Below are 27,971 nucleotides of genomic sequence, written 5' to 3'. Positions count from 1 at the left end.
GATAAAACACAGGTGAACAGCAAGCTTTCTTTCTCAATAGCAGTACTTTCTTGCCTCTTGACCTGCTTCTCTGCATGCAAAAAAATATATACATAAAATAATTTAGATGTTACTACGCTATCTTCTGGGTATGGGAGGGCCACATAGCACTTCTGTACAGGGTCAAATTGCATCTCTCTACATTGTGGGCTCTAGGCAGAAGTCTTACTGTACTGGGTCAAATTGCATCTCCTCATGGTGGGCCTAAAACTTAAATAAGTTCCATTACTGTAAAGGAAAAGCAATGCCAAAGGAGAACAAATACATAATAATAATGATAAAAAAGCCTAGACCTTGCTAACAATGGAAGCTAACTATGGAGAATGTGGCCAAAGAGAGGAGAATTTTGCAGAGGGTGTGTTCGCCTCTCCTCCTTATTAAAGAGTTCAAGTCACAGGCAGCCTGGCACCCAGTCTTTAACTTTCAAACTGCTGCCCTCTTTCGGGATTCTATCCTCTCTCTGTTCCTCTATCTCAGTTTTCAACACCCGGCCGTTCTCATCTCTGCGAGGGTGGTAGACGGTCACTGTTTCCTCCCCTAAACCCTATCAACAGTTAATTAGTTCCACAGGGCTCTGTCCTATCACCCACTCTTCCTGTTATTCATCAATGATCATACTTCCACAAATAAACTGTCCTGTCCACTCCTTACGCCCTCACATGGAGTATGCCTCACGCATGTGGGGCTCACACCACAGCTCTTCTGGACAGAGTGGAGTCTAAGGCTCCTTCTGTCTATCAGCCTTGACGTGAGATTAACTTTAATTAACAAGAGTACTACATCACAGCAGTGCGAATATTCAAGCCTCTGTACAGGGTCCTAGGGTCACATGGGTGTTATTCTATACATTTGCCGTCCCGGCACGAATGGCTGGCATCACACTGATTCTGGCACCACACGAATCTATGCCACTGTGAACACTGCCTGGTAACATAACACTGTCTGTGGCACTGCATGTTAAACACCCTGGCTGAGCCCACATCACAGGAGGGTCACACCAGGTAGGTTAACAAGACACTGTAACACTGGGTAACTAATCTGTCTTGCATCACGTAACACCTGCTGAACATGGAACTGTCGGTGGCACTGTTAACACTGCATAACACCTGAGAGCCCACGTCACAGCCCGTCACCTTAACACAGTGACGTAACACAGCCAGTAACAGCCCTATCATGTATCCAGGTAACAGAATACTACTAATGTCACAACGTGTAACACTCTCTGGGATCACGTAACACATTTAAACACTGCTGCTGCCACACTCGTCACACACACTCGTCACATGACGTAACTCTGTACTATGAAGGTGAGAAAACACTCACAGGAAAGCGATTAATCTTTTTTTTCACCTTTAGAAGCAGAGCAGCAGCAGGGCCTGAAACCTCATCAACGGTAACATGATTTTGGGGCGGTTGATGCTTGAGGTCAATGAGTCACATATTTGACAAGGCTTTCGTAGGCGTTGTGGGGACATTTCAGAGGTAGATAATGACCCTGGTGGTGCTTGACCCTTCCTCTGTACCATGAACGTTAAAAGTCACTCACGGGAACACGATTCATCTCCTCTATGACCTCTTAAGAACAGCTGATACGGCGCGGGGTCAAAACTCGTCACCTATAAACACGTATGTTGACAAGGCTTCCGTAGGCGTTGTAAGCATTTTTCAGGGGTATTCAATGACCTGGTGGTAGTTGACCCTTCCTCTGTACCATGAACGTAAAATACACTGTCTTACCGCCAAAAACACTGCAAACACCTCTCAAAACACGTCGTGAAGGAGGAACTGCGTGGACGATCAGCTGTGTTATGATTTTTTACCGCGCACCGATGCTAGATTATCGTACTCAGAGCCAGCCATTTACCGGCTTCTGACCCATACCTGATGCCAAGAAGCCCCAATAATTAACCCTTTAAACAACAATCATATGTGAAGGTGGTTATTTGGGTGATAAAAGCAGTGTGGGGCTCAGAAATCGGCAGGTGTCCCACACTGGACTCTCGTACCCGAGGTGAAATTGTTATACTGTGGGTCCTAGAAAAATAAAAAAAAAATAAAAAGCGGCCATGTCCTGCAAAAGGCGACTAAACGAGAAGGAAACGAGACGAGGAATCCATTTCTGGCCTCGGCATAACGATACACTAAATATTAAGGAGATATCGGCACGGAAAACTAGCGTGAAATTATCAAAAAACAAGAAAATCAATTATATTTATGTTATTTGAAGCTATTTTCATGCAAACAGCGACTCTTCTTGGGTAAAATAAGACGAGAATCCATTTCTGGCCTCGTCATAACGCTTACTCAATATTAAGGAGATATCGGCCCGGAAAGCTCGCGTGAAATTCACCCCAAAACATGAAAATAACCTATATTTATGTTATTTTCATGCAAACAATGACTTTTTTTAGTAAAACGAGACGAGGAATCAATTCTGGCCTCGGCATAACGCTACACTCAATATTAGGAAGATATTGGCCCGGAAAGCTCGCGTGAAATTCCTCCAAAAAACATGAAAATCAGCTATATTTATGTTATTTGAGGTTATTTTCATGAAAACAGTGACTCTTCTTGGGTAAAACGAGACGGGGAGTTCATTTCTGGCCTCTGCATAACGCTACACTCAATATTAAGGGTAATATCGGCCTGGAAAACTTGCGTGAAATTCCCCCCAAAACATGAAAATCAGTTATACAACAGAATACAACAGAATAAAAGAGAATACAACAGAATAAAAGAGAATACAACAGAATACAACAGAATAAAGAGAATACAACAGAATACAACAGAATAAAAGAGAATACAACAGAATACAACAGAATAAAGAGTATACAACAGAATACAACAGAATAAAAGAGAATACAACAGAATACAACAGAAATAAGAGAATACAACAGAATACAACAGAATAAAAGAGAATACAACAGAATAAAAGAGAATACAACAGAATACAACAGAATAAAAGAGAATACAACAGAATACAACAGAATAAAAGATAATACAACAGAATACAAAAGAGAATACAACAGAATACAACAGAATAAAAGAGAATACAACAGAATACAAGAGAATACAACAGAATACAAAAGAATAAAAGAATACAACAGACTACAACAGAATAAAAGAATACAACAGAATAAAAGAATACAACAGAATACAACAGAATAAAAGAGAATACAACAGAATACAACAGAATAAAAAGAGAATACAACAGAATACAACAGAATAAAAGAGAATACAACAGAATACAACAGAATAAAGAGAATACAACAGAATACAACAGAATACAACAGAATAAAGAGAATACAACAGAATACAACAGAATAAAGAGAATACAACAGAATACAACATAATAAAAGATAATACAACAGAATACAACATTATAAAAAGATAATACAACAGAATACAACAGAATACAACAGAATAAAAGAGAATACAACAGAATACAACAGAATAAAAGAGAATACAACAGAATAAAGAGAATACAACAGAATAAAAGAATACAACAGAATACAACAGAATAAAAGATAATACAACAGAATACAACAGAATAAAAGATAATACAACAGAATACAACAGAATACAACAGAATAAAAGAGAATACAACAGAATACAACAGAATAAAAGAGAATACAACAGAATACAACAGAATAAAAGAGAATACAACAGAATAAAAGATAATACAACAGAATACAACAGAATACAACAGAATAAAAGATAATACAACAGAATACAACAGAATACAACAGAATAAAAGAGAATACAACAGAATACAACAGAATAAAAGAGAATACAACAGAATACAACAGAATAAAAGAGAATACAACAGAATACAACAGAATAAAAGAGAATACAACAGAATAAAAGAGAATACAACAGAATAAAAGATAATACAACATAATACAACAGAATACAACATAATACAACAGAATAAAAGAGAATACAACAGAATACAACAGAATAAAAGAGAATACAACAGAATACAACAGAATAAAAGAGAATACAACAGAATACAAGAGAATAAAGAGAATACAACAGAATACAACAGAATACAACAGAATACAAAGAGAATACAACAGAATAAAAGAATACAACAGAAGAGAATACAACAGAATACAACAGAATAAAAGAGAATACAACAGAATACAACAGAATACAACAGAATACAACAGAATACAACAGAATAAAAGAATACAACAGAATAAAGAGAATACAACAGAATACAACAGAATACAACAGAATAAAAAGAATACAACAGAATACAACAGAATAAAAGATAATACAACAGAATACAACAGAATAAAAGAATACAACAGAATAAAAAGATAATACAACAGAATACAACAGAATAAAAGAGAATACAACAGAATACAACAGAATAAAAGAATACAACAGAATACAACAGAATAAAGAGAATACAACAGAATACAACAGAATAAAAGAGAATACAACAGAATAAAAAGATAATACAACAGAATACAACAGAATAAAAGATAATACAACAGAATACAACAGAATAAAAGAGAATACAACAGAATAAAACATAATACAACATAATACAACAGAATAAAAAGATAATACAACAGAATACAACAGAATAAAAAGAGAATACAACAGAATACAACAGAATAAAAGATAATACAACAGAATACAACAGAATAAAAGAGAATACAACAGAATAAAGAGAATACAACAGAATACAACAGAATAAAAGAGAATACAACAGAATAAAAGAGAATACAACAGAATACAACAGAATAAAGAGAATACAACAGAATACAACAGAATAAAAGAGAATACAACAGAATAAAGAGAATACAACAACAGAATAAAGAATACAACTGAATACAACAGAATAAAAGAGAATACAACAGAATACAACAGAATAAAGAGAATACAACAGAATAAAGAATACAACAGAATACAACAGAATACAACAGAATACAACAGAATACAACAGAATAAAAGAGAATACAACAGAATACAACAGAATAAAAGAATACAACAGAATAAAAGAGAATACAAGAAAGAATACAACAGAATAAAAGAATACAACAGAATACAACAGAATAAAAGATAATACAACAGAATACAACAGAATACAACAGAATACAACAGAATAAAAGAGAATACAACAGAATACAACAGAATAAAAGAGAATACAACAGAATACAACAGAATAAAAGAGAATACAACAGAATAAAAGAATACAACAGAATACAACAGAATAAAGATAATACAACAGAATACAACAGAATAAAAGATAATACAACAGAATACAACAGAATAAAGATAATACAACAGAATACAACAGAATACAACAGAATAAAAGAGAATACAACAGAATACAACAGAATACAACAGAATAAAAGATAATACAACAGAATACAACAGAAAAAAAAAAGAATACAACAGAATACAACAGAATAAAAGATAATACAGCAGAATACAACAGAATAAAAGATAATACAACAGAATACAACAGAATAAAAGAGAATACAACAGAATACAACAGAATAAAAGAGAATACAACAGAATACAACAGAATAAAAGATAATACAACAGAATACAACAGAATACAACAGAATAAAAGAGAATACAACAGAATACAACAGAATAAAAGAGAATACAACAGAATACAACAGAATAAAAGAGAATACAACAGAATACAACAGAATAAAAGAGAATACAACAGAATACAACAGAATAAAAGAGAATACAACAATACAACAGAATAAGAGAATACAACAGAATAAAAGAGAATACAACAGAATAAGAGAATACAACAGAATAAAAGATAATACAACAGAATAAAAGATAATACAACAGAATAAAAGAAAATACAACAGAATACAACAGCATAAAAGAGAATACAACAGAATACAACAGAATAAAAGAGAATACAACAGAATAAAAGATAATACAACAGAATAAAAGAGAATACAACAGAATACAACAGAATAAAAGAGAATACAACAGAATACAACAGAATAAAAGATAATACAACAGAATACAACAGAATACAACAGAATACAACAGAATACAACAGAATACAACAGAATACAACAGAATACAACAGAATACAACAGAATAAAAGAGAATACAACAGAATAAAAGAGAATACAACAGAATACAACAGAATAAAAGAGAATACAACAGAATACAACAGAATAAAAGAGAATACAACAGAATACAACAGAATAAAAGAGAATACAACAGAATACAACAGAATAAAAGAGAATACAACAAAATACAACAGAGTAAAAGAGAATACAACAGAATAAAAGAGAATACAACAGAATAAAAGAGAATACAACAGAATACAACAGAACAAAACAGAATACTAAAGAATAAAAGAGAATACAACAGAATACAACAGAATAAAAGAGAATACAACAGAATACAACAGAATAAAAGAGAATACAACAGAATACAACAGAATAAAAGAGAATACAACAGAATACAACAGAATAAAAGAGAATACAACAGAATACAACAGAATAAAAGAGAATACAACAGAATAAAAGAGAATACAACAGAATAAAAGAGAATACAACAGAAGAGAATACAACAGAATACAACAGAATAAAAGAGAATACAACAGAATACAACAGAATAAAAGATAATACAACAGAATACAACAGAATAAAAGAGAATACAACAGAATAAAAGAGAATACAACAGAATGAAAGAGAATACAACAGAATACAACAGAATAAAAGATAATACAACAGAATACAACAGAATACAACAGAATAAAAGATAATACAACAGAATACAACAGAAATAAAGAGAATACAACAGAATACAACAGAATAAAAGAATACAACAGAATACAACAGAATAAAAGAATACAACAGAATACAACAGAATAAAGTAGAATACAACACAATACAACAGAATAAAAGATAATAAAACAGAATACAACAGAATAAAAGAGAATACAACAGAATACAACAGAATAAAAGAGAATACAACAGAATAAAAGAGAATACAACAGAATACAACAGAATAAAAGATAATACAACAGAATACAACAGAATAAAGAGAATACAACAGAATACAACAGAATAAAAGAGAATACAACAGAATACAACAGAATAAGAGAATACAACAGAATACAACAGAATAAAAGAATACAACAGAATAAAGAGAATACAACAGAATAAAAGAGAATACAACAGAATACAACAGAATAAAGATACAACAGAATACAACAGAATAAAGAGAATACAACAGAATAAAAGAATACAACAGAATACAACAGAATAAAAGAATACAACAGAATACAACAGAATAAAAGAATACAACAGAATACAACAGAATAAAGAATACAACAGAATAAAAGAATACAACAGAATACAACAGAATACAAAAGAGAATACAACAGAATAAAGAGAATACAACAGAATACAACAGAATAAAAGAGAATACAACAGAATAAGAGAATACAACAGAATACAACAGAATAAAAGAAATACAACAGAATAAAAGATAATACAACAGAATACAACAGAATACAACAGAATAAAAGAGAATACAACAGAATACAACAGAATAAAAGATAATACAACAGAATAAAAGAATACAACAGAATAAAACAGAATACAACAGAATAAAAGAATACAACAGAATACAACAGAATAAAGATAATACAACAGAATACAACAGAATAAAAGAGACTACAACAGAATACAACAGAATAAGAGAATACAACAGAATAAAAGAGAATACAACAGAATACAACAGAATACAACAGAATAAAAGATAATACAACAGAATACAACAGAATAAAAGAGAATACAACAGAATACAACAGAATAAAAGAGAATACAACAGAATACAACAGAATAAAAGAGAATACAACAGAATACAACAGAATAAAAGAGAATACAACAGAATAAAAGAGAATACAACAGAATACAACAGAATAAAAGAGAATACAACAGAATACAACAGAATAAAAGAGAATACAACAGAATACAACAGAATAAAAGATAATACAACAGAATACAACAGAATAAAAGATAATAAAACAGAATACAACATAATAAAAGAGAATACAACAGAATACAACAGAATAAAAGAGAATACAAAAGAATAAAAGAGAATACAACAGAATACAACAGAATAAAAGAGAATACAACAGAATAAAAGATAATACAACAGAATACAACAGAATACAACAGAATAAAAGATAATACAACAGAATACAACAGAATAAAAGATAATACAACAGAATAAAAGAGAATACAACAGAATACAACAGAATACAACAGAATAAAAGATAATACAACAGAATACAACAGAATAAAAGATAATACAACAGAATACAACAGAATAAAAGAGAATACAACAGAATACAACAGAATAAAAGAGAATACAACAGAATAAAAGAGAATACAACAGAATACAACAGAATAAAAGAGAATACAACAGAATACAACAGAATAAAAGATAATACAACAGAATACAACAGAATAAAAGATAATACAACAGAATACAACAGAAAAAAGAGAATACAACAGAATACAACAGAATAAAAGATAATACAACAGAATACAACAGAATAAAAGAGAATACAACAGAATACAACAGAATACAACAGAATACAACAGAATAAAACAGAATAAAAAAGAATCCAACAGAATACAACAGAATAAAAGAGAATACAACAGAATACAACAGAATAAGAGAATACAAAAGAATAAAAGAGAATACACCAGAATAAAACAACAGAATACAACAGAATAAAAGAGAATACAACAGAATACAACAGAATAAAAGATAATACAACAGAATACAACAGAATAAAAGATAATACAACAGAATACAACAGAATAAAAGAGAATACAACAGAATACAACAGAATACAACAGAATACAAGAGAATACAACAGAATACAACAGAATACAACAGAATACAACAGAATAAAAGAGAATACAACAGAATACAACAGAATAAAAGAGAATACAACAGAATACAACAGAATAAAAGATAATACAACAGAATACAACAGAATAAAAGATAATACAACAGAATACAACAGAATAAAAGATAATACAACAGAATAAAAAGATACAACAGAACACAACAGATAAAAAGAGAATAAAACAGAATACAACAGAATACAACAGAATAAAACAGAATACAACAGAATAAAAGAGAATACAACAGAATACAACAGAATAAAAGAGAATACAACAGAATACAACAGAATAAAAGAGAATACAACAGAATAAAAGAGAATACAACAGAATACAACAGAATAAGAGAATACAACAGAATACAACAGAATAAAACAGAATACAACAGAATAAAAGAGAACACAACAGAATACAACAGAATAAAAAGAGAATACAACAGAATACAACAGAATAAAAGAATACAACAGAATACAACAGAATACAACAGAATAAAAGAGAATACAACAGAATACAACAGAATAAGAGAATACAACAGAATACAACAGAATAAAAGAGAATACAACAGAATAAAAGAGAATACAACAGAATACAACAGAATAAAAGAGAATACAACAGAATAAAAGAGAATACAACAGAATACAACAGAATAAGAGAATACAACAGAATACAACAGAATAAAGAGAATACAACAGAATACAACAGAATAAAAGAGAATACAACAGAATACAACAGAATAAAAGAGAATACAACAGAATAAAAGAGAATACAGCAGAATACAACAGAATAAAGAATACAACAGAATACAACATAATAAAAGAGAATACAACAGAATACAACAGAATAAAAGATAATACAACAGAATAAAGAAGAATACAACAGAATACAACAGAATAAAAGAGAATACAACAGAATACAACAGAATAAAAGAGAATACAACAGAATAAAAGAGAATACAACAGAATACAACAGAATAAAAGAGAATAAAAAATAATACAACAGAATAAAAAGAGAATACAACAGAGAATACAACAGAATACAACAGAATAAAGAGAATACAACAGAATAAAAGAGAATACAACAGAATACAACAGAATAAAAGAGAATACAACAGAATACAAAAGATTAAAGTGAATACAACAGAATACAACAGAATAAAAGAGAATACAACAGAATACAACAGAATAAAAGATAATACAACAGAATACAACAGAATAAAAGAGAATAAAACAGAATACAACAGAATAAAAGAGAATACAACAGAATACAACAGAATAAAAGAGAATACAACAGAATACAACAGAATACAACAGAATACAACAGAATACAACAGAATAAAAGAGAATACAACAGAATACAACAGAATAAAGAGAATACAACAGAATACAACAGAATAAAGAGAATACAACAGAATAAAAGAATACAACAGAATACAACAGAATAAAAGAGAATACAACAGAATAAAAAGAGAATACAACAGAATACAACAGAATACAACAGAATACAACAGAATACAAAGAATAATACAACAGAATACAACAGAGAATACAACAGAATAAAAGAGAATACAACAGAATAAAAGAATACAACAGAATACAACAGAATAAAAGAGAATACAACAGAATACAACAGAATAAAGAGAATACAACAGAATACAACAGAATAAAGAATACAACAGAATACAACAGAATACAACAGAATAAAAGAGAATACAACAGAATACAACAGAATAAAAGAGAATACAACAGAATACAACAGAATAAAGGAGAATACAACAGAATAAAAGAGAATACAACAGAATACAACAGAATAAAAGATAATACAACAGAAAAAAAGAGAATACAACAGAATACAACAGAATAAAAGAGAATACAACAGAATACAACAGAATAAAAGATAATACAACAGAATACAACAGAATAAAAGATAATACAACAGAATAAAGAGAATACAACAGAATACAACAGAATAAAACAGAATAAAAGAGAATACAACAGAATACAACAGAATAAAAGAATACAACAGAATACAACAGAATAATAGAGAATACAACAGAATACAACAGAATAAAAGAGAATACAACAGAATACAACAGAATAAAAGAGAATACAACAGAATAAAAGAGAATACAACAGAATACAACAGAATAAGAGAATACAACAGAATACAACAGAATAAAAGAGAATACAACAGAATACAACAGAATAAAAGAGAATACAACAGAATACAACAGAATAAAAGAGAATACAACAGAATACAACAGAATAAAAGAGAATACAACAGAATACAACAGAATAAAAGAGAATACAACAGAATAAAAGAGAATACAACAGAATACAACAGAATTCAACAGAATAAAAGATAATACAACAGAATACAACAGAATAAAAGAATACAACAGAATACAACAGAATAAAAGATAATACAACAGAATACAACAGAATAAGAGAATACAACAGAATACAACAGAATAAAAGAGAATACAACAGAATAAAAGAGAATACAACAGAATACAACAGAATAAAAGAGAATACAACAGAATACAACAGAATAAAAGATAATACAACAGAATACAACAGAATAAAAGATAATACAACAGAATACAACAGAATAAAAGAGAATACAACAGAATACAACAGAATAAAAGAGAATACAACAGAATACAACAGAATAAAAGAGAATACAACATAATAAAAGAGAATACAACAGAATACAAGAGAATACAACAGAATAAAAGATAATACAACAGAATACAACAGAATAAAAGATAATACAACAGAATACAACAGAATAAAAGAGAATACAACAGAATAAAAGATAATACAACAGAATACAACAGAATAAAAGATAATACAACAGAATACAACAGAATAAAAGAGAATACAACAGAATAAAAGATAATACAACAGAATACAACAGAATACAACAGAATAAAAGAGAATACAACAGAATACAACAGAATACAACAGAATAAAAGAGAATACAACAGAATAAAAGAGAATACAACAGAATAAAAGAGAATACAACAGAATACAACAGAATAAAAGAGAATACAACAGAATACAACAGAATACAACAGAATAAAAGAGAATACAACAGAATACAACAGAATAACAGACTACAAAGAGAATACAACAGAATAAAGAGAATACAACAGAATACAACAGAATAAAAGAGAATACAACAGAATAAAAGAGAATACAACAGAATACAACAGAATAAAAGAGAATACAACAGAATAAAAGAGAATACAACAGAATACAACAGAATAAAAGAGAATACAACAGAATACAACAGAATAAAAGAGAATACAACAGAATACAACAGAATAAAAGAGAATACAACAGAATAAAAGAGAATACAACAGAATACAACAGAATAAAAGAGAATACAACAGAATAATACAACAGAATACAACAGAATAAAAGAATACAACAGAATAAAGAGAATACAACAGAATACAACAGAATAAAAGAGAATACAACAGAATAAAGAGAATACAACAGAATACAAAGAGAATACAACAGAATACAACAGAATAAAGAGAATACAACAGAATAAAAGAGAATACAACAGAATAAACAGAATACAACAGAATAAAGAGAATACAACAGAATACAACAGAATAAAAGAGAATACAACAGAATAAAAGAGAATACAACAGAATAAAACAGAATACAACAGAATAAAACAGAATACAACAGAATAAAAGAGAATACAACAGAATAAAACAGAATACAACAGAATACAACAGAATAAAAGAGAATACAACAGAATACAACAGAATAAAAGAGAATACAACAGAATACAACAGAATAAAAGAGAATACAACAGAATACAACAGAATACAACAGAATACAACAGAATAAAAGAGAATACAACAGAATACAACAGAATAAAAGAGAATACAACAGAATACAACAGAATAAAGAGAATACAACAGAATAAAAGAATACAACAGAATACAACAGAATAAAAGAGAATACAACAGAATACAACAGAATAAAGAGAATACAACAGAATACAACAGAATAAAACAGAATAAAGAGAATACAACAGAATACAACAGAAGAATACAACAGAATACAACAGAATAAAAGAGAATACAACAGAATACAACAGAATAAAAGAGAATACAACAGAATAAAAGAGAATACAACAGAATACAACAGAATAAAAGAGAATACAACAGAATACAACAGAATACAACAGAAGAAAAGATAATACAACAGAATACAACAGAATAAAAGAGAATACAACAGAATAAAAGAGAATACAACAGAATACAACAGAATAAAAGAGAATACAACAGAATACAACAGAATAAAAGATAATACAACAGAATACAACAGAATAAAAGAGAATACAACAGAATACAACAGAATAAAAGATAATACAACAATACAACAGAATAAAAGAGAATACAACAGAATACAACAGAATAAAAGATAATACAACAGAATACAACAGAATAAAAGAGAATACAACAGAATACAACAGAATAAAAGAGAATACAACAGAATACAACAGAATAAAAGAGAATACAACAGAATACAACAGAATAAAAGAGAATACAACAGAATACAACAGAATAAAAGAGAATACAACAGAATACAACAGAATAAAAGAGAATACAACAGAATACAACAGAATACAACAGAATAAAAGAGTCCAGCACATGATCTGGCCGTGGTGAACTTATACCACGAGTCTAGCACATGATCGGGTCATGGTGAATCCATATCACGAGTCTAGCACATGATCAGGCCGTGGTGAACACATCACGAGTCCAGCACATGATCAGGCCATGGTGAACTCATACCACGAGTCTAGCACATGATCGGGCCATGGTGAATCCATATCACGAGTCTAGTACATGATCAGGCCTTGGTGAATACATATCATGAGTCTAGCACATGATCAGGCCGTGGTAATTACGAATTACACCTACTCCCATTAGCCCCCCCCCATTACCGTTAACCCCCGCCCCTTTTAATTATCAGCACGCAATTTACTGACCCTATTTACCCTTATTCGTCACCGAACATGACCTAATTACGAATTCCACCTACTCCCAATGGCCCCCCATTACCATTAACCCCGCCTTTTGTAATTATCACCACGCAATTTACTGACCCCATTTACCCATCATTCGACACCGAACATGACCTATTTTCGAGTTTCACTTGCACCCATTGGGCCCCCCACCAATACCATAAAACAACGCACCCTGTAATTATCACCACGCAATTTACTGACCCCATTTACCCATTACTCGACACCGAACATGACCTAATTATGAATTCCACATACTCCCATTAGCCCTCCCATTACCATTAACCCCGCCCTTTAATTATCACCACGCAATTTACTGTCCCCATCTACCCATTATTCGACACCGAACATGACCAAATTGCGAATTCCACCTACTCCCATTAGCCCCCTCCATTACTATCAGCCCCTGCCCCCTCTGATTATCACCATGCAATTTACTGACCCCATTAACCCAGTATTTGACACCTCACATGACCCATTTTCGAGTTTCACGTACTCCATTAGCCCCCCTCCATTAACGTTAGCCCCCACCCCCTTTAATTATCACCACGCAATTTACTGACCCCATTTACCCATAATTCGACACCAAACATGACCAAATTACGAATTCCACCTACTCCCAATGACCCCCCCCCATTACCATTAACCCCCGCCCCCTTTAATTATCACCACGCAATTTACTGACCCCATTTACCCATTATTCGACACCGAACATGAACAAATTACGAATTCCACCTACACCCAATGGCACCCCCCCCCCCCCCATTACCATTCACCCCCGCCCCCTCTGATTATCACCACGCAATTTACTGACCCCATTTACCCAGTATTTGACACCTCACATGACCTATTTCCAAGTTTCATCTACTCCATTAGCCCCCCCCAATTACCATTAACCCCGCCCTTTAATTATCACCACGCAATTTATTGACCCCATTTACCCATTATTCGACACCGAACATCACCTAATTACGAAATCCACCTACTCCCATTAGCCCCCCCCCCCCCCATTACCATCAACCCCCGCCCCCTCTCATTATCACCACGCAATTTACTGACCCCATTAACCCAGTATTTGACACCTCACATGATCCATTTTCGAGTTTCACCTACACCCATTAGCCCCCCCTCCATTACCATTATCCCCCGCCCCTCTCATTATCACCACGCAATTTACTGACCCCATTATTCCAGTATTTGACACCTCACATGATCCATTTTCGAGTTTCACCTACACCCATTAGCCCCCCCTCCATTACCGTTAGCCCCCGCCCCCTTTAATTATCACCACGCAATTTACTGACCCCATTTACCCATAATTCGACATCGAACATGACCTAATTACGAATTCCACCTACTCCCATTAGCCTTCCACGCCCGTGCACACGTGGGTACATGAGACTAGTGCAGGAAAGATCTATTTTAGCCGTGAAAACGAAAACTATGTTACGGGCTAAGTATCTGCCCCAAGCCCGCCATGAAAAATATATATCCTTATTTTCTCACAAAGGAAGACACTTAAGATCACGCCCGTACGCCCACGTCAGTCTTCCACGTCAGGGGCTACCACATGCCGGGCAAGCCATCCATCACGGACATCAGATCGTGGTATGGCTTCGTAAACCAGCTCGCCCCCTTCCTCGCCACCGCGCCGATCATGAACGCCTTCCGGGAGTTACTGAAGAAACCAACCGGAAGACACGTGTACTGGGACGACCAGCTTCAGTAGAAATTCCGCCAAGCCCAGGACACTATATGCCAGCTGGACGGTCTGACGTATTACGATAAAACCCGCCCCGCTGCCATCACCGACTGGAGCCGAGAGGGCATCGGATTCGTCATCCTCCAGCAGTACTGCAGTTGTGCATCGGCCTCCGCCCCATACTGCTGTAAGGGCGGGTGGCACCTGGCCCTGTGCGGCAGCCGGCACCTCACCACCGCCGAGGCTGGATACGCAGCTGTGGAAGGAGGCTCTTGCGGTGGCGTGGTACCTCAAAAATTCTAGTTTTTTCCTGCTGGGATGCCCAAACCTCACCATCGTGACCGACCACCGCCCCCTTGTGAAGCTCCTAGGAGACAGCTCTGACGAGCGTTGTCAACCCCAGGCTCTTCAGGCTCAAGGAACGAACACTACAGTTCCGATTCCAAATCAAATACCTCCCTGGGAAGAGCAACACCGCCGCCGACTTTCTGTCCCGCTACCCAGCTCTCAGGGCACCCCCGACAACAGCGGACCTCGACTCGGACGAGGATATCATCGGGGCAGTCGCCGCCGCAGTCGTAGCCTGCACCGATCGGGAGGGACGCGTGGTGGACGAAGAGGAGGTCAAGCGGAAGGCCGCCGACGACCCGACGTACCAGATGTTAGTCGCCAAGGTCATGGTGGGTGACTGGCACCAGCATAAAGCACAAGAAGTGGCATCCTGCGTCCCTTCTATGGGGTGAGGACAGGCTGGCAGTGATGCACGACGTAGTGACATACATGTTTGACCAGGGTACGTGCGCCTCGTCATCCCCGAAGCTCTCCGACAGCAGGTAGCAGCAAACCTACACGCCAGCCACCAGGGCCTCGGTTCCATGCTGCGGAGGGCGAGGCAGTGTGTATACTGGCCGGGGATTGAGGGGGACCTGCGGCACCACCGCTCCGCATGCACAGAATGCGAAACACGCGCCCCATCGCAGCCCGCAGAAACACTGGCGATGACGCCGCCCCCTGAGTACCCGTTCCAGCAGACGGTGGCCGACATGTTCCAGCACGAAGGACACATGTACATGGCCTACGCCGACAGGCTTGCCAGCTGGCTGGAAATAGCTCACTTCCCACACGGGAGCACACACGCCCTGCGTTTCCTTAGCCGGACATCTTACACTCACCAAGAAGCAGCAGACTGTCACACCAGCCAGTCAGGGGCAGGAGAGCCTTCTTGAGGAAGTGCCGGGCAGTGCCACCGCTCTGAAAAACCAACATTACAATGAGTGGATGAGCCCAGAACACTGCTGCTGCCCAGACTGACAACACAGTGCAGCCCGGCACACTACACGTGCTGCTATAAGCCACCTCAGGAGGAGGAGGAGGTGGAGGACTGGTTCACAGAGCCATCACATTCTTCTTCCAAACAACAAAACTGTTTCCTCAAAAACTTTTCTTACAAATTTCTGGTTCTTATAATTCCAATCTAACACTGACAGGTGTGGCCAGAACACTCTTCTGACGACAAGGAAAAAAAGCTGCATGTCCCGGCCCCTGACCTGACCTGACCTGACCAAAGAAAAAGCCACCAAAAGCTGTCCACTCACTTCCTTCCTTTCTCTCTTCTTTCCTTCCTCTGGACACTCTGTTGACAGGAAAACAGTTAGGAAGAAAAAATAAAAGAAAATAAGAGTCAACACAACACACACACACACACACACACACACACACACACAAGAAGAGGAAGGCTGTGAAAGGCAGGCAGGCACTTGTGGTGCCCCGCAGGGCACTACATCTACCAACACAGATGCAGTAACACCTCCTGACCCAGTACGAGCACCACAAATAAACAAAGAAGAAGAAAGCGATGATGAACGGTAGAATTCATCTAATAACAAGAACAATTTGAAGAACACAGCACAGCGAGGCGACAGTGTGAAGAACAAACCATTATGGAAACACACAGGAAGTAAAAAGGGGCGTCTCAGGCCACCACATAGCTCTGCCGGAAACCACCCACTTCACCCAACGACAGCACCACGCTAAAGGACGAGAATCATGTAAACCCAAGCCATGTAGAATACTCAGGAATATTCACTCTTATGTACTTATGAGGATGTGACCATATCATAGAGTGCACCCTCAGTGCCTTATGTGTAAAGTCAACGGTTATGACGTAGTAACGACGTATAGTGACGTAGGCAACCGCCCATATAAGGGGGTTCCTGTTGGATGTACGAGATGTTTTCTGCCTGCGCCCGCACCCGCAAGGCGAACCTCTGTCAGTTATTGACTCACTCAGTAAACGGGAGCACACACGCCCTGCATTTCCTTAGCCAGACATCTTACATGGCACAGTGAACGGAAGTCTGGACCTACTAACTGACCACTCCTCCCCGGCCGTCACCAGCCTCCGCTCCAGAGAAGTGCGAGCTGGAGATGTCGCCAGCCGCCTTTAAGTCACGGAGGAGGTCCATGGAGTGCTGGCTGCTTCTGTGCAGGTGGCTGCCACAGGAGGCAGTGCAACACATCAGGCTCCAATGCGTCCCTGCCCTGCAGTGGACCCTGGACGCACGCTTCACTATGGACCGGTGGAGCACCCTGACTCCACCCACGGCCTTGGACGCCATCGGCAAGCTCGTCCTTTGGCCATATACACAGGCAGTGCAGTGGGCAGAGTTCTTTGGAGTGAGGCAGGAGCAGGAGTGTGTCAGTGAGTACATAACCAAGTGCACACAGAAAGCGACAGACTGTGCCTTTAAGTGCCAACAGCGTAGCACAGATTTGTTGGAGTACTTGTCGCTTAGAAAGTTAATGGGAGTCCTCCGTGACGTGACACTGAGGCAACAAGTGTACCAGGCGTGTGACTCAATCGGCAGTGTCGACGCCCTGAGGGCCATGTGTTGTGCTCACGAGGCCGCCCGTCGCGAAGCCACAGGTGGTGGAGGCCCGGGGCGGGAGGCTGCTCGTGCGGCTGGCACCGCGCAAAGCGAGGAGACCGAGTGCGAGGAAGAGTAGCTGTAATTTGAACTGAGCTATAAGATTAACAGTATTTATAACTGTTGGTGGAATTGAGGTTTTAAATCTAATAATTGTAATTCAGCTTAAGAGTTGTAAAAAGTAAACTAACTCATGTAAACAATATTCTCATGAGTAAATACACTCATCATATATATAAGGAAAAAAGTGCCCACCACCTCAGACAATTTGGTGGAAGACACTTAAAAATCCCTCCCTGACACTTACCCTGACGGTGGTATACAATATACATATCAGCGACGTTTCACAGGAGGTTTAATACATTATGTTAGTATCTTAATACTAACTAACAGCTTACAGAATATTGAAAACTTCTGAAAAAAATGTGAAAAGTTTTATAACAGCCATTGTATTCTGGCAGAGACACAGGTCAGTCAGGTGTCATGTTAGGTCTTGTTCATTAGGTTAGGTTAGAATTAAATAACACTAAACTTCCTAGCGATCCGATCACACCTCGGACAATGTATTGCATCAGCGGCACACGTTAGGTTTTATGAGGTAATAATTCTTGCTTTAAACAGAACCAGCTCATGGGTAATATATATGACAACAATATTGCCCACCTAGCTGTGTGCTGGATAACCATTAATAGTACTACGCATTATTTACCAACTGATGCTGGGGCAGGTCGTGACGTGCTGGGCGGGGCGTCAGGGAGTGGACCTCCAGCATTAAAAAGTCATCCATTCAGCGCACGGTTTCTGTAAAATAGCAGCATCCCCATAATAAAGAGCATCATATACTGACCAAAGCAGGAATAAGTATTTCTATGTTCTTATGTAATGAAGTCATTTTCCCCCACAGCTTAGGTTACCAGTAGTGTAAGTTAAGGGTAGTAATTTCCTCTTATTTCTCTCTTTACTGTAAAATTTCCATGGCCCTTTCTTCCTTAAAGGTACATGAGAGAGAGAGAGACTGCGAGCTCCGGGGTGAAGAAAGGGAAGAGCCTGCGTGGAAAAGTACCCCCCTTGTAACCTAAACACGTCTGCTGGCTTGTCAAAACCAGGCTGGATGTGCTAGAAATGTTGTAATTACCACCACACCCCGCCCTAAACGCACACCCACTAAAGAGCTTGTGGTGATGATAAGCGAGGGTTGTTTTGGTAGGTGACAGCCCTGTGTGACCTGCTGTAGCCCTGGTCAGGTCAGCCTTGACGTGAGATTAACTTTAATTAACAAGAGTACTACATCACAGCGGTGCGAATATTCCCGAAGCCTCTGTACAGGGTCCTAGGGTCACATGGGTGTTATTCTATACATTTGCCGTCACGGCACGAATGGCTGGCATCACACTGATTCTGGCACCACACGAATCTATGCCACTGTGAACACTGCCTGGTAACATAACACTGTCTGTGGCACTGCATATTAAACACCCTGGCTGAGCCCACATCACAGGAGGGGGGTCACACCAGGTAGGTGGTTAACAAGACACTGTAACACTGGGTAACTAATCTGTCTTGCATCACGTAACACCTGCTGAACTTGGAACTGTCGGTGGCACTGTTAACACTGCATAACACCTGAGAGCCCACGTCACAGCCCGTCACCTTAACACAGTGACGTAACACAGCCAGTAACAGCCCTATCATGTATCCAGGTAACAGAATACTACTAATGTCACAACGTGTAACACTCTCTGGGATCACGTAACACATTTAAACACTGCTGCTGCCACGTCACACACTCGTCCGTCACATGACGTAACTCTGTACTATGAAGGTGAGAAAACACTCACGGGAAAGCGATTAATCTCTTTTTTTTTCACCTTTTAGAAGCAGAGCAGCAGCAGGGCCTGAAACCTCATCAACGGTAACATGATTTTGGGGGCGGTTGATGCTTGAGGTCAATGAGTCACATATTTGACAAGGCTTTCGTAGGCGTTGTGGGGGACATTTCCAGAGGTAGATAATGACCCTGGTGGTAGCTTGACCCTTCCTCTGTACCATGAACGTTAAAAGTCACTCACGGGAACACGATTCATCTCCTTTATGACCTCTTAAGAACAGCTGATACGGCGCGGGGTCAAAACTCGTCACCTATAAACACGTATTTGACAAGGCTTCCGTAGGCGTTGTAAGCATTTTCAGGGGTATTCAATGACCCTGGTGGTAGTTTGACCCTTCCTCTGTACCATGAACGTAAAAATACACTGTCTTACCGCCAAAAACACTGCAAATACCTCTCAAATTACGTCGTGAAGGAGGAACTGCGTGGACGATCAGCTGTGTTATGATTTTTTACCGCGCACCGATGCTAGATTATCGTACTCAAAGCCGCGCATTTACCGGCTTCTGACCCATACCTGATGCCAAGAAGCCCCAATAATTAACCCTTTAAACAATAATCATATGTGAAGGCGGTTATTTGGGTGATAAAAGCAGTGTGGGGCTCAGACATCGCCAGGTGTCCCGCACTGGACTCTCGTACTTGAGGTGAAAGTGTTATACTTTGGGTCCCTAGAAAAATAAAAAAATAAAATAAAAAGCGGCCATGTCGTGCAAAAAGCGACTGAACGGGAAGGAAACGAGACGAGGAATCCATTTCTGACCTCGGCATAACGCTACACTAAATATTAAGGGAAATATCGGCACGGAAAGCTAGCGTGAAATTCTCAAAAAAAACAAGAAAATCAACTATATTTATGTTATTTGAAGCTATTTTCATGCAAACGGCGACTCATCTTGGGTAAAATAAGACGAGGAATCCATTTCTGGCCTCGGCATAACGCTGCACTCAATATTAAGGGAGATATCGCCCCGGAAATCTCGTGTGAAATTCCCCCCACCCAAAAATATGAAAATCAGGTATATTTATATTATTTTCATGTAAACGGTGACTTTTTTTTGTATTTTGTTGTATTTCATTGTATTTTGTTGTATTTCATTGTATTTTGTTGTATTTCATTGTCTTTCATTATATTTTGTTGTATTTTGTTTTATTTTATTGTATTTTGTTGTATTTCATTGTATTTTGTTGTATTTCATTGTATTTCGTTGTATTTCATTGTATTTCATTGTATTTTCTAGTAATTTATTGTATTTTGTTGTATTTCATTGTATTTTGTTGTATTTTGTTGTATTTCATTGTATTTTGTAGTATTTAATTGTATTTCATTGTATTTTGTTGTATTTCATTGTATTATGTTGCATTTCATTGTATTTCATTTCATTTTGTTGTATTTTGCTGTATTTAATTGTATTTTGTTGTATTTAATTGTATTTCGTTGTATTTCATTGTATTTCATTGTATTTTGGTCTATTTTGTTGTATTTCATTGTGTTTCATTGTATTGTGTTGTATTTTGTTGTATTTCATTGTATTTTCTTGCATTTCATTGTATTTCATTGTATTTTGTTGTATTTCATTGCATTTTGTTGTATTTCATTGTAGTTTGTTGTATTTCATTGTATTTCATTGTAGTTTCATGTATTTCATTGTATTTTTTTGTATTTTGTTCTATTTCGTTGTATTTTGTTGTATTATGTTCTATTTCATTGTATTTTGTTGTATTTCATTGTGTTTCATAGTATTTCAATATATTTCATTGTATTACATTGTATTTTCTTGTATTCTGTTGTATTTCATTGTAATTCATTGTATTTTATTGTATTCCATTGTATTTTGTTGTATTTCATTGTATTTTGTTGTATTTCAATGTAATTCATTATATTTTGTTGTATTCCATTGTAGTTATTTCTATTTTGTTGTATTTCATTGTATTTTGTTGTATTTCATTGTATTTCATTGTATTTTGTTGTATTTCATTATATTTTGTTGTATTTCATTTTGTTTTGTTGTATTTCATTGTATTTTGTTTGTATTTTGTTGTATTTCATTGTATTTTCTTGTATTTCATTGTATTTTGTTGTATTTCATTATATTTCATTGTATTTCATTGTATTTTTTTGTATTTTGTTTTATTTTATTGTATTTTATTGTATTTCGTTGTATTTCATTGTATTTCATTATGTTTATTTGTATTTTGTTGTATTTCATTGTATTTCATTGTATTTTGTTGTATTTCATTGTATTTTGTTGTATTTCATTGTATTTCGTTGTATTTCATTGTATTTCATTGTATTTTGTTGTATTTTGTTGTATTTCATTGTATTTCATTGTATTTTGTTGTATTTCATTGTATTTTGTTGTATTTTGTTGTATTCTGTTGTATTCTATTGTATTCTGTTGTATTCTGTCTTTTTCTGTTGTATTTTAATGTATTCTGTTGAATTTTAATGTATTATGTTGTCCTCTGTTGTATTTTACTGTATTCATTTGTATTTGTTCGTTGTATTCTGTTGTATTTTAATGTATTTTGTTGTATTCTGTTTTATTTTCATGTATTACCCTACATTAGCCTATTAACACCATCAAACTATCTATCGTAGCCTATTAACACAATGAACCCTTCTATCGTAGTCTGTTAAGACCATGTAAATTTCTATATTAGCCTATTAACAACATCAACCTTTCTACATTTGCCTATTAACAACATGAGCCTTTCTAGCATAGCATATTAACACCATCAACCTTTCAATCATTGTATTCTGTTGTATTTTGTTGTATTTATTAGTATTTCATTGGCTTTCACTGTATTCTGTCGCATTCTATTGTATTCTGCTGTATTTCATTCTATTCTGTTATATTTCATTGTATTTTATTGTATTCTGTTGTATTCTGTTGTATTTTATTGTATTCTCCTGTATTTCACTGCATTCTGTTGTATTTTATTGTTTTACGTTGTATTTCATTGTATTCTGTTGTATTTCATTGTATTCTGTTGTATTCTGTTGTATTTATGGTATTCTGTTGTATTTTAATGTATTCTGTTGCATTCTCTTGTATTTTAATTTATTCTGTTGTCTTCTATTGTATTCTGTTGTATTTTCATGTATTATGTTGTCTTCTGTATTATTCTGTTGTATTTTATTGTATTCTGTTGTATTCTGTTGTATTTTAATGTATTCTATTGTATTCTGTTGTATTCTGTTATATTTTAATGTATTATGTTGTCTTCTGTTGTATTTTATTATATTCTGTTGTATTCTGTTGTATTTTAATGTATTCTGTTGAATTATGTTGTATTTTAGTGTATTATGTTATATATTAATGTAATCTGTTGTATTTTAATGTATTCTGTTGTATTCAGTTGTATTCTCTTGTAAGCGGTTGCGTAGGTGGTAGCGTACTGGACCCACATTCACCGCGTGATGACATGGACCGGGTTCGAATCCCCACCGGATTTTTCAGTCTCACCAGTCAGTGGCTAAACTAAAACCACACATGCTGTCTAAGCCCACCCATCAAACCGGACTCTAGAGGAAGCCGTCCAAGCGAATCATGAACGAGTTCCGGGGCAGAGCCATGCGCCAATGCAAGATGGCGCCACTATAAACACTCGCCTGCGCCAGAACGGGCTGGGCCGACCATCAGGCCCCACCTGGAAAACGCCTTGGGCCGACCATCAGGCCCCACCGGGAAGATGCCTACCGGCGCAATAGGCAACAACGTAAAAAAAAAAAAAAAAAAATTTGTGTTGTATTTTGTTATATTTTAATGTATTATGTTGTCTTCTGTTGTTTTCTGTTGTATTTTATTGTATTCTCTTGTATTCTGTTGTATTTTAATGTATTCTGTTGTTTTCTGTTGTATTATAGTGTATTCTGTTGTATTCTGTTGTATTTTACTATATTCTGTAGTATTCTATTATATTTTAATGTATTCTCTTGTTGTATTTTGTTGTATTCTGTTGTATTTTAATGTATTCTGTTGTATTCTGTTTTATTTTATTGTATTCTCTTGTATTTTAATGTATTCTCTTGTTGTACTGTTGTATTCTCTTATATTTTATTTTATTCTGTTGTATTTTAATGTATTCTGTTGTATTCTGTTGCATTTTAATTTATTCTGTTGCATTCTGTTGTATTTTAATGTATTCTGTTGTATTCTGTTGCATTCGTTTGTATTCGGTTGTATTTTAATGTATTCTGATTTATTCTGTTGTATTCTGGTGCATTCTGTTGTATTTTATTATATTCTGTTGTATTTTAATGTATTCTGTTGTATTCTGTTATATTTTAATGTATTCTATATTATTTTATTGTATTCTGTTGTATTTTAATGTATTATGTTATTACCTTACAGTAGCCTATTAACAACATCAACCTTTCTATCGTAGCCTATTAAAACCATCAAACTATCTATCGTAGCCAATTAACACAATGAACCTTTCTATCGTAGCCTATTAACACCATGAAACTTTCTACATTAGCCTATTAACAACATCAACCTTTCTACATTAGCCTACATGAGCCTTTCTAGCATAGCCTATTAACACCATTAACCTTTCAATCATTGTATTCTGTTGTATTTTGATGTATTTATTAGTATTTCATTATATTTTGTTGGATTTCGTTGTATTCTGTTGCATTTTATTATATTCTGTTGTATTGCATTCTATTCTGTTATATATCATTGTATTCTATTATATTTTATTGTATTCTGTTGTAATTTATTGTATTCTCCTGTATTTCACTGCACTCTGTTGTATTTTATTGTTTTACGTTGTATTTCATTGTATTCTGCTGTATTTCATTGTATTCTGTTCTATTCTTTAGTATTTTTGGGTATTCTGTTGTATTGTAATGTATTCTGTTGTATTCTGTTGGATTTTAATGTATTCTCTTGTATTCTGTTGTATTATGTTGCATTTTAATGTATTATGTTGTCTTCTGTTGTATTCTCTTGTATTTTATTGTATTATGTTGTATTCTGTTGTATTTTAATATATTCTGTTGTATTCTGCTGTATTCTCTTGTATTTTATTGTATTCTCTTGTATTATGTTGTATTTTAATGGATTCTGATGTATTCTGTTGTTTTCTCTAGTATTTTATTGTATTCTCTTGTATTCTGTTGTATTTTAATGTATTCTGTTGTTTTCTGATGTATTTTAATGTATTCTGTTGTATTTTATTGTATTTTACTGTATTCTGTTGTATTCTATTGTATTTTAATATATTCTGTTGTATTTTAATGTATTCTGTTGTATTTAAATGTATTCTGTTGCATTCTGTTTTATTTTATTGTATTCTGTTGTATTCTGTTGTATTTTAATGTATTTTCTTGTTGTATTCTGTTGTATTCTGCTGTATTTTATTGTATTCGGTTGTATTTTAATGTATTCTCTTGTATTCTGTTGTATTTTAATGTATTCTGTTGTATTTTAATTTATTCTGTTGTATTCTGTTGTGTTCGGTTTTATTCGGTTGTATTTTAATGTATTCTCATGTATTCTTTTGTATTCTGTTGTATTCTGTTGTATTTTATTGTATTCGGTTGTATTTTAATGTATTCTGTTGCATTCTGTTGTATTTTAATGTATTCTCTTGTATTTTAATGTATCATGTTATTACACTACATTAGCCTATTAACAACATCGATCTTTCTATCGTAGCCTATTAAAACCATCAAACTATCTATCGTAGCCTATTAACACAATGAACCTTTCTACATTAGCCTATTAACACCATGAAACTTTCTACTTTAGCCTATTAACAACATCAACCTTTCTACATTAGCATATTTACAACATGAGCCTTTCTAGCATAGCCTATTAACACCATCAACCTTTGAATCATTGTATTCTGTTGTATTTTGTTGTATTTATTAGTATTTCATTGTATTTTGTTGGATTTCATTGTATTCTGTTGCATTTTATTCTATTCTGTTGTATTGCATTCTATTCTGTTATATTTCATTGTATTCTTTTTTATTTTATTGTATTCTGTTGTATTTTATTGTATTATCCTGTATTTCACTGCATTCTGTTGTATTTTATTGTTTTACGTTGTATTTCATTGTATTCTGCTGTATTTCATTGTATTCTGTTGTATTCTGCTGTATTTTATGGTATTCTGTTGTATTTTAATGTGTTCTGTTGTATTCTGTTGTATTTTAATGTATTCTCTTGTATTATGTTGAATTCCATTGTATTTTAATGTATTATGTTGTCTTCTGTTGTATTCTGTTGTATTTTATTGTAGTCTGTTGTATTCTGTTCTGTTTTAATATATTTTGTTCAATTATGTTGTATTTTAGTGTATTCTGTTGTATTTTAATGTAATCTCTTGTATTCTGTTGTATTTTAATGTATTCTGTTGCATTCTGTTGTATTCTCTTGTATTTTATTGTATTCTCTTGTATTATGTTGTATTTTAATGTATTCTGTTGTATTCTCTTGTATTTTAATGTATTATGTTATTACACTACATTAGCCTATTAACAACATCGATCTTTCTATCGTAGCCTATTAAAACCATCAAACTATCTATCGTAGCCTATTAACACAATGAACCTTTCTACATTAGCCTATTAACACCATGAAACTTTCTACATTAGCCTATTAACAACATCAACCTTCCTACATTAGCATATTAACAACATGAGCCTTTCTAGCATAGCCTATTAACACCATCAACCTTTCAATCATTGTATTCTGTTGTATTTATTAGTATTTCATGGTATGTTGTTGGATTTCATTGTATTCTGTTGCATTTTATTCTATTCTGTTGTATTGCATTCTATTCTGTTATATTTCATTGTATTCTTTTTTATTTTATTGCATTCTGTTGTATTTTATTGTATTATCCTGTATTTCACTGCATTCTGTTGTATTTTATTATTTTACGCTGTAATTCATTGTATTCTGCTGTATTTCATTGTATTCTGTTGTATTCTGCTGTATTTTATGGTATTCTGTTGTATTTTAATGTGTTCTGTTGTATTCTGTTGTATTTTAATGTATTCTCTTGTATTCTGTTGTATTTTAATGTATAATGTTGTCTTCTGTTGTATTCTGTTGTATTTTATTTTAGTCTGTTGTATTCTGTTCTATTTTAATATATTCTGTTCAATTATGTTGTATTTTAGTGTATTCTGTTGTATTTTAATGTAATCTCTTGTATTCTGTTGTATTTTAATGTATTCTGTTGTATTCTCTTGTATTTTATTGTATTCTCTTGTATTATGTTGTATTTTAATGTATTCTGTTGTATTCTCTAGTATTTTAATGAATTATGTTATTACACTACATTAGCCTATTAACAACATCGATCTTTCTATCGTAGCCTATTAAAACCATCAAACTATCTATCGTAGCCTATTAACACAATGAACATTTCTACATTAGCCTATTAACACCATGAAACTTTCTACATTAGCC

General features: G+C 34.4%; 1 protein-coding gene across 12 annotated transcripts in view; it reads right to left on the bottom strand.

Annotated features, from left to right (window-relative positions):
• The window catches only part of LOC126992010 (uncharacterized), a 120,479-nt gene that overhangs the window by 87,440 nt on the left and 5,068 nt on the right, over positions 1–27,971 (bottom strand). For 3 of the 12 annotated variants that reach the window (XM_050850685.1, XM_050850689.1, XM_050850688.1), the window contains exons 2-3: positions 19,357–19,448; positions 16,893–16,971 (exon numbers count right to left, since the gene is read on the bottom strand). In XM_050850685.1, coding sequence (XP_050706642.1) covers positions 16,893–16,971; positions 19,357–19,434 — 157 coding nt within the window. In that variant the 5' untranslated portion in view covers positions 19,435–19,448. The other 9 variants (XR_007746058.1, XM_050850686.1, XM_050850690.1 and 6 more) reach the window with 9 other exon arrangements.

This window comes from Eriocheir sinensis, unplaced genomic scaffold, assembly GCF_024679095.1.
Source record: "Eriocheir sinensis breed Jianghai 21 unplaced genomic scaffold, ASM2467909v1 Scaffold384, whole genome shotgun sequence".
Classification (NCBI taxonomy): Eukaryota; Metazoa; Arthropoda; class Malacostraca; order Decapoda; family Varunidae; genus Eriocheir; species Eriocheir sinensis.
The sequence above is the reverse complement of the archived record's forward strand: the minus strand, read 5'-3'. Positions and strand labels throughout refer to the sequence as shown.